Genomic DNA, 10099 nt, shown 5'->3' with positions numbered 1-10099 from the left:
GTGTGTGTATGTGTGTGTTTGTATGTATGTATGTATGTATGTATGTATGTATGTATGTATGTATGTATGTATGTATGTATGTATGTATGTATGTATGTATGTATGTATGTATGTATGTATGTATGTATGTATGCATGCATGTATTTATGAATGTATGTATGTATGTATGTATGTATGTATGTATGTATGTATGTATGTATGTATGTATGTATGTATGTATGTATTAGGGATGCACCGAAGTTCGGCCCCGGCTCCGGCCCCGGCCAAAATCCGGCTTTTTTTTCAAATCCGGTCGAATCCGGCCCCGGCCGGATTTGGTGGCCGGATTTAGGGCCGGATTTAAGCGTCTATCAACTTTTAAAAATGTTAGAAATAGAAAAAAAATTTTATTGAATTCAATTAATTTTATGTCAATAAGTTAATGGCTAAGGCTAAGCTAAAGGCATACATGACACATAATAACAACATCACTAATTGTGAGGTGATCTGGACAATTTTCTTTCCTGATCTGACGCTGATCATTTTACATATTGCCTTAAGAAATTTAAGGGTGTTGGGGTCCATCGGGCCGAGAACCTCGATACATATTGGCAAGAATTCTATCGAGGGGAGAAACCCCCATTGATCGGGGAGGTCGGTGACCAATCTTCGAACCGCATGAACAGCGGCCTCAGCACCACCCTTAATCCCGACACCCAACTGAGTTGGGTAGAATTTGGTCTTGAGTTCGACCACGACCAGGGCCAAGACACATTTGCCGGCCAACCTCCTCCAAACGTTCCCGACCGCAATCGGTCTGACCCCTCCGTCTTTCTTATTTAAAGCTATTAGCCGGTCTCCAAAAAGAACCGGCGGACGGAGAGTGGGCAAGCTCCAGATAGGATCAAATTAATGAATTGGGTTAAGGAGTTCAGTGTGTCGTCAATTGGCAAGGGGCCTGAAAAACATCCTTAAGGTGCTGGGGTCGTAAGCCATCCAGGCCTCCAGAAGAACCGTTTTTGAACGATTTAACGGCCTTTAGCACCTTGACAGGAGAAACGCAACCAGCCGTTGGTGTCAATGCGGAAAAGACCCGCCTGTCCACCGGAATTTTTGGGTGGATGGAACATAATTTATCGAAGGTGGCCGGCGAGCTCTCCGCCAGGCCCTCCGGCAAACAGACAAGTCTGACAGCCGAGGACAGGTTTCTCTGTTCAATACAAGATGACACAGCGTTGATCCACCGATCGGGGTTGTGCTTTTGTGATTTGGCATTATTGAACCCATCAAAGCACAGTACCAGGGTTTCAAGACCAATAGTTGAATATTCGCTTAGGCGCTTGTTGACCAGATTGCCCTGGTTGACCCGGCGACCCCCTCTGGAAGTCTTCTGTAAGACGTATGGGACAAAACAGTGGAATCTAACCTAGTGAGCCGGGTCACCAGGGTCATTACAAACAGCCGTCAGCAAGGCGTTCAGATCATGTGCGAACTTCTCCCTGCATGGCTTAGGGATATGGTCGTACACCGGTACACATTTCAGCACGGCCGTCAGCTTGTCAAAAACACCAGAGTAATCCAGGTCGAGAGGATTACCGGAGACCGATGCGGCCGTCGACCGTGTGGGCAACCCAGGCTTGGGGTCGGGTGCGGCACCGAGAGGCGAATGTATGTATGTATGTATGTATGTATGTATGTATGTATGTATGTATGTATGTATGTATGTATGTATGCATGCATGTATGTATGTATGTATGTATGTATGTATGTATGTATGTATGTATGTATGTATGTATGTATGTATGTATGTATGCATGTATGTAGCTGGGTATGCGTGTGGTTATCGGTTTAGTTCGGTTCAATAGTGCAACCATACATTTTCAAATGTGTTGGAGGTTTGCGAAAACATTTTTGAGTGGGTTAGGCAATGTTAAAAAAATATATCTACGCGTTTAATTTGTCATTGCTTTATTTATTTATTTAGCTATTTGTTCATTCGTTCGTTTGTTCGTTCGTTCGTTCGTTTGTTTGTTTGTTAGTTTATTCATTGTTTGTTTATTCGTTCGTTTGTCTGTTTGTTCCTTTCTTCCTCCTTCAGCCCCTTCATCGTCATGTTATAATTCTCCGATAATAATTCTCATTAAAAAGCTATATCATTTTCTTTCTGCATTAACAATATTTTTAAAAACAAGAGTGTAACTACTGCTAAAAATAAAAGTAAAATAATAATATTAACAATAATGATAAGAATAATTACAATAATATTTATATTATTATTACTCATATTATTATTATTATTGCTATGAACATTGATAATTTTTTTTTTATATAGAGATCATTATTTTACCTTTCGTGAATATTGGCCGGTGCAAACATGTGCTAAGAATCGGCAAATCATCATCATCATTATCATAACTCCCAGCATGATTTTCATTATCATCATTATCATCATTGTTATCATAATCATTCAGGTTATAACTATTATCATCATCATCATCGCTTCCGTTACAATATACTTTTTTTTATTGAATTTAATGTTGTTGTTACTGCTGTAATTGTTGTTGTTGTAATTGATGTTATTGTTGTTAGTTAATTTTTTTATTATTCTTCACTTCGAAAATTTTTAAAATGTGTTAATGGCAATTAGTTAATGTCATTAGTGTCATTTCACTGATGTCATTTCACACAGACAGACATACACACATACACAAACAACCAAACGTATGCACACACGCACATACACACAGACATATACAGACAAAGAGAGGCTGGTTTTAATTTGACGATCTTTTATTGCATTCAAACTAAAACTGAAAATATTATAATTTTTATTTATAGATATAATAACATTATTATTATTAATAATAGTAGTAGTAGTAGTTGTTTTTGTTGTTATTATTGTTGTTGTAGTACTAGTAGTAGTAGCAGAAGTAGCAGTCGTAGTAGTAGTAGTACCAGAAGAAGTGGTAGAAGTAGCAGTAGTAGTAGAGGCATCAGCTGCCGCATTAGTAGTAGTAGTTAGTAGTAATAGTAATAGTATTGACAGTAGTAGTATTAGTAGGTAGTAGTAGTTGTTATAGGTATAAGTAGTAGTAGTATCGTCCATAGTAATAATACTTCTAATACAATTATTTCTTTATAATATCTAGACGATGAACTGTTAACAAATTGTAACAACCAACAAATATCAATCGAGGACACAAACTCATTTTCAAGAAGAAAAATTTAATAACAAAAATGTTTTCAAATAAATCAGAAAAAAACGTTCTCAAAAAGAATGTCATAAAATCTCATAAACCTCATAAAATATTTCTCGAAACCACGCAAGATAATATAGGCGATGTACCGCTCAGCTACTCGATCACCGAATATCGAGTAATTTGTCGATACTGAAACCGATTGTCGGTATTCTTGCGGTTTTCAGTTCGTTGTGCCGGTGTGTATGCGTGTGTGTAGGCAAATGGGATGACTTTTCGGAAGTACAATTTGTCTTACTCTCGTAATTATTATTATTATTATTACTGTTGTTGTTGTTTTCGTTATTGCTGTTTAATTCGTTGTAATGACGGTCAGTGTTGAATATGGCAATATTATTGATAATGTTGATGGTTTTGTTAATGTTATACTCGTTGTTAATGTTGTTGTTGTTGTCATGCTTGTTGTTGCTGCTGTTGGTGGTGGTGTTGATGTTGTGGTTATTGTTGTCACGCTTGATGTTGTTGTTGTTGTCATTTGTTTCGTTACCTTCAATATTAATTTCGTAATCGTCGACACCGTCAGCCACATCAGTTTTGTGGTCAACAATGTCCGCATCAATTCCAACATTAGGAGTGATGCTTTTCTTAGCTAGCTTAATTTTTTTATCAACATTTTCTTCCCCACCATGAGAAGATAACCATTTTCTGAAGTTGTTGTTTTTGTTGCTGTTTTTGCTGATGTTGTTGCTGTCATCGTTGTTAATGTCACTGCTGTTATGACATTTCTTGTTGTAATCCTCATAGTTGTCCTTCTCAATCTTGTTTAACATGTTGCTGTTGTTGTTGTTGCTAGATGCTGGGCGAACATCATCGTTGTTATCATCAATATTATCATGTTTACCATCAACATTATCATCGTCATCATTGTTTGGATGATTTTGTCTGCCGAAAAATTTGACGGTTTCATGCATGGATGATGTGTACTTCTCATAAAAATTATTGATAGACTGCAGTGAAGACGTTTGCTGACTAGCTACCGCTGAAACTCTTTTGCCACCATTGTATCTACCATTAATAAAACCACCATCAACATTTAAGTTAAGCGCTTTATCATTTTTACCACTAGTGACGTCATCGCGCCGATCGATTACGTCAACAAATTCAAATTTTCCGCTTTTCGTACCGCCATTTGATTTCGAACAAATTTTACTTTTCAACATTTTGTCGCGGGCTTTTCGCTTCTTACGTTCTTCCTTGCGTAGTTCTTTTATGCGGAGTTCTTCAGCCGAAAGGGGTACGCCACTGCAAGAACGGGGTTGGTCGTTGTGGGCCGGTCTGCCGGGGCCCTTCTTCGTATTCTCTCTCTTCCGCCATTTCGCTCGCCTGTTTTGAAACCATACCTGTTGGTTTTTGTTTTGTTGTTTGTTTGTGAGGTTTGTTGATTGTGTGTGTACTTGTGAATGTTTGTTTGTGTATTATGTGTGTGTGCTTGTGGAATTGTGAAGGTGTGCATGTGGTGTGTTTGTGACAGTGTGTGTGTGCGCGTTGTGTGTGTGTATGCGTGTGTGTATACGTGTGTATGCGTGTGTGTGTTTGTGAAAGTGTTTGTGTGTATGTTCGACTTAAGATGTGTGTGTATTAAATTGTTTGATATTATTAAACGAATGAATTTGTATGAGATGTCGTTAAATTTTTGCATCCATTCAATATCTCCATTAAATTTATCATTCATCTACTTTTCCATACAAATTCATTCCTTCGTTAATTTGAATCATAAAAAAAAACATTTTTAAAGGAAAAGATTGTCCAACAATGATAATGATGATACTTAATGAAAAACTGCACTAATGTACCTATAATTATTAGTCATAACAAACAATGATATCTTGAAATCTATCATGATATTGTCAATTGTTCTACACGATCATTCATGTTTCTTTATTGTGTGTACCTCATAAATGGACATCAACGAAAAATCATTTCTGCCTCAAAACAATGAAACGACGAATGGAGACTTTTATGTATGTATGAGTTAATTTGTTTAGTAATGATTATGAGTTTTGAATAAAAAAAAACAAAAAAAAAACAATAAGCTAGTGCGTCATATCATTTTAATTGCACTGATTTTATTTTATACTGTGGAATTGTGGATGTAAAACGGTCCGATAATACGACATTATTGAGATACAAAAATTTCAAATCGTGTCTACATACACTAGCTATACATACACACACACACACATTCACTTGTACATGTACACACATACATACACATACATACAAATATATACACATAAATATGAACAAAACTTTTGGCGTACATAAACGCGAAATTGATGAGCAATAATATAATAATAGCCCTGTAATATTTACTGGATGCTTGCTTACCAAGCCTAAAAATCGTTTATGAATTTGTGAGTCTTTGTCAGTGTGTGCGTGAGTGTGTGTGCGTGTGTTTGTTATTCTTTATATAAGTGTTAATAAGTGCACGCGCTTATGTGTTTCTGAACGTGTATTTGTTATTGTATGTGTGTAAGTGTGAGTGTGTATGTGTGTAAATGTGAGTATGTATGTGTAAGTGTCTTTATATGTGCTTATGTGTGTGCGAAATTGCATGAGTGCATATGCGTTGATGTATGTTTGTGCGTGCACTTGAATATGATTGTGCGTGCGTGCGTGCGTGTGATATGCACGGACCTTAGAGACAATATAAAATGAAGTTGTTATGATTTATTTTCAATGGACGGACAGAAATGAAGAAAATATGGAATAATGAACAGTAATGAAAAATTGTGCTTTAGAAGTTTTCTCTTTCTAAGTATGCTATTTTATTTTATTTTTCCATTGTTTTCGACAATCATTCGCTTGCTGCACACGTGTTTAGTTCCTTTCCTAAATTTGTTTATTTGTTTTTCTATTCTTTCTTATTTTTGGGGATTATGATTTTAATAATTAATCCGGTCTCACATTAATGATGTTGCGGTTGTTGTTGCAGCTATATAATGCGTAGTTGTGAGGTTGCTGTCGCTAAATTTGTTGCTGTTGCGATGTTGTTAGAGTTGTGATGTTGTTGTTGTTGTTGCGATGTTGTTAGAGTTGTGATGTTGTTGTTGTTGTTGCGATGTTGTTAGAGTTGTGATGTTGTTGGAGTTTTGATATTGTTGTTGTTGTTAGTTGAGTATGTTACATGTACGTGTGTATGTTGTTAATTGATGAGGAATCCAATTGTTTCATTAACATTATATCTCGTTGTAAAACATTAAATAAATTAATAAAACAGCAGAAATACCGTTGTTGGCATTTGGTTGTTGCTTGTGTAAGTTGATGTTTACATTGGCAGTTGTTGTTTTGTAAGTACTAAACTAAACTTCTAATAGTCACGTCTATATGAAACAGTTTTGCAAGCCATTTCTTTATAATATAAAGATCATTCGTTGGTTTCATTTCGTACATACCATAATTCAAATGATTGTAGAGTTCTACATTTCAACTCTCAAAAGTTTCACATCAGTGCGTTTCTACGCAAAGATTTCACGCTAACCAACCAACTCTAATGATGTCATTGTTTCTCGGTGCGAGCGATATTAAGCAATTATACAAACTGTTCATTTCCGGTTTGAAATGCCAAAGACACTGGATTGTTGCATTGTTTTTGCAGTCGTCAGGCGTGGAAGCTTTTTAAATACCACTCCTATGCGACAAGACAATTTTTAACCTATGTACTTATTTTTAACCTATGTACTGTGTGCATTTGTGTGTGTGTGTGCACGTGTGGGTGTGTAATTGCACGTGTGGGTGTGTATGTTCACGTGTGGGTGTGTATGTGCACGTGTGGGTGTTTATGTGTTTGTACATGTGTGTGTGTGTTTCTTTTTGTCTGTGTGCATGTGCAAGTCCAATAACATGAATTTTCTGCTTCATACGTATTATTAAACCTTATCTTTATAATAGAACATTCTAAATTTCCAAACATCCTATTAAATACGACATTTTGACAGAATTCAATTAAACAATATTCCGTTGTAAAAGAAGAGATATGCTACTCTACTCAGCAGAGAGAGAAAGAGAGAGAGGGATAGAGAGGGAGGGGAGAGAGAGAGAGAGAGAGAGAGTCGTTTTCATCCCTTAATGCGTCTATTACATACATTTACCGTCGAATTGTTCGCTTTTGTGTCTGGCTCATCATTCGAACTAATTCCCTCCACGCATACAATTGCCGTAAAAAAATTTGAATTTGATTTTTTTTAATGATGTCGTTTGTTAAGCTCAGAAATAAAGTGAGTTTGTTTTATTTTTGACGTCTCATGAATGACGTCTGGCTAATTGTAGCGGTATGTACTCAGCGTTTCGATATTTCTTAAAAAGATGGGATTTTTATTTCTGTGTCTTTGTTTACGTAAAATTCGCTCGTAACGAGACAATGTTCTTTAAGGCATTTGAAGCAATTTCTGTTAATTTAAGATTCCGCAAGGAACAAAAACAAATTATGCACCTGGATAGGTTGGCATTTAAAAATTAAATGAAAAATTTAAACACGGAGCATAGAACTGCAAAGTCAATAACATACATATATAAAACTATCACGCCAGTAGTATTAACAACGACAAACATAATGATGACATATTAACCAAACAAACATGTTCACAATCGTAAATTTGTGTATGTGTGTGTGTGTGTGTGTGTGTGTGTGAAACGCACGCGCATTACCAAAAACACGTGCAAAAACACAGACACATACGGAAACACACGTGCAAAACACACACACACACAAACACGCAGGCCAACCTGTATCCGAGATTCATTAAGTTGGAGTCGACAGGCCAGGGCCTCTCTGGCATAGACATCAGGGTAGTGACTATCCAGAAAAGTTTTTTCCAATTCTTCCATTTGCCAGCTGCTGAAGTTCGTCCTCATCCTTCTCATCTTCGAGTCATCATCTTCCTCGTCGTCGTCGTCGCCATCTTCGTCGTCGTCACCGACGTTGCGGTTGTTGTTGCTGCTGTCGAAGAAATTTATAGATGGGTGGATGTTGTTGTTGAGTGATAGTTGTTGCTGTAGGGCCATTGATGATGACGTTGAGGAGGTGGGGACTGACAGAGGGGGTGGAAGGGGAAAATGTGGAAAGTTCGGGTAGAAAGTTGCGCCTGCTGATATTTACAATATTTCATTTCATCATTGATTAGAATAGAATCACACACGAGACAACAAAAAGTAATTCATAATATATTAAGACAATCATTTAACCAACCAATCAACCATTTCTCCCAATCAACCAACCATTCAATTAAAACAAACTACTCAACTTTTCAATCAATTCAATCACTCCACTTGTCTATCTATTCAATCATTCACTTAACCAAACGTCTATTTACAATATCGTCTCGCGTACAAATGATGGCTAATAATCTCGTTATTATTTTCAAAGGACCAAAAACCTATAAACACACACACGCACGCACGCACGCACGCACACACAAACAAACAAACACATACAGACACCACACATTATTATTATCATTGTCATCATCACCATCTATCATCGTTACCATCATTATCACCGTCTGCCATCATCACCATCATTTTTCATTGACATCATTATCGAAATCACCACCACCATTATCATTATCATTCTTCTAATCATCATTATATCACCATCAAGAATGTATTGGTCCGCAGCTAATTGCCGTGTAATTCGTGTATCTGGAAAATTTGAACTTATCACAAGATGAACGGATGGACGGATGGACGGATGGATAGATGGGTGGATGGATGGATGGATGAATAAGTGGATGGGTGGATAGATGAGCAGAGTGACAGATAGATAAATGAATGTATGGATGAACGGATGCATGGATTGCCTGATAAAGGAAAAGAGAAACTTTCATATTTACTATACGCGTTTGCATTGCTCGTTTAACAAATTTATGTACATCTTTACAATTTTGGTCATGCACGCACACTCACACGCAAACAAACAAACACACACACACACACACACACACACACATATATATATATATATATATATAATATATATATAACATATAAAAACACATAACATAAAAGCTAAGAAACATCACTGCATTTTCTGCTTTGATCAGTTTCTGGTTCAATTTTTCAATATTCCGTATTTTAGTTTTATAACAAAAAAACATAATATAACATAAAATAATATAATTTTTTTTACATATAATTGATGTATCTTGCTTATAAAATCGATCAGTAAATATTTTTAAGATGTATTCTACTGTACAAGTATATGTATAACATGATTGTTTATATTGTCGTGTGTATAAACATACATAAAAAACACATGTTTTTTTCGTATGTATATACTCATGTTTGTATGTGTTGTTATTGTATATGTGTAAAGTTTATATGTATACATGTATACACGTATGTATACATTTTTCATGTATCAGTCCGTGTAAATGCGCTATGGGTGCTCAGTCGGATGTATGGTTGCAGATGATTGTTATGGGTGTTTTTTTTTGTCTGTGTTTGTACATATGTGTGTGTATGTGTACATGTGTGTGTATGTGTTTATACGTGTATGCGTGTGTTTTATTTGTATGTCGATTTATCACAGGATTTTCACACATAAAATAATTTTATATGTTCCCGTTGTGTCTGTTTAATTTAATTGTATCACGTTTGTGCAATGTAGGTGTGTGTGTGTGGTGTGTGTGTGTGTGAGGTGTGTATGTGTGATGTGTGTGTGTTTACACATTTGATTGTACGCTTATCAACGCACTAATGAATACATGCTTTGTGTTAAAACTTGTTTATATATTCATGTTAAATATACACATATATATATATATATATATATATATATATATATATATATATATATATATATATATATTTGTGTGCGTGTGCATCTCTGTGTGTGTACACGCGTTTGTATGTGTGTGTGTGCG

The 10099-nt window shown here is 36.0% G+C and overlaps 1 protein-coding gene across 1 annotated transcript; it reads right to left on the bottom strand.

Moving 5' to 3' along the window:
• Positions 1 to 4396: 4396 nt before the first annotated feature.
• HELRODRAFT_70544 (hypothetical protein) lies at positions 4397 to 8099 on the bottom strand (the record flags this gene model as incomplete). The annotated part of the gene is made up of 2 exons (XM_009031900.1): positions 4397 to 4576; positions 7962 to 8099. Coding segments are annotated over 2 exons (318 nt in total), but the record flags the coding sequence as incomplete, so codon positions are not given.
• Positions 8100 to 10099: the final 2000 nt, after the last annotated feature.

This window comes from Helobdella robusta (genome assembly GCF_000326865.2).
Source record: "Helobdella robusta unplaced genomic scaffold HELROscaffold_8, whole genome shotgun sequence".
In the NCBI taxonomy this organism is placed as follows: domain Eukaryota; kingdom Metazoa; phylum Annelida; class Clitellata; order Rhynchobdellida; family Glossiphoniidae; genus Helobdella; species Helobdella robusta.
Note: the sequence above shows the minus strand (reverse complement) of the source record. Positions and strands in the feature narration are given on the sequence as shown.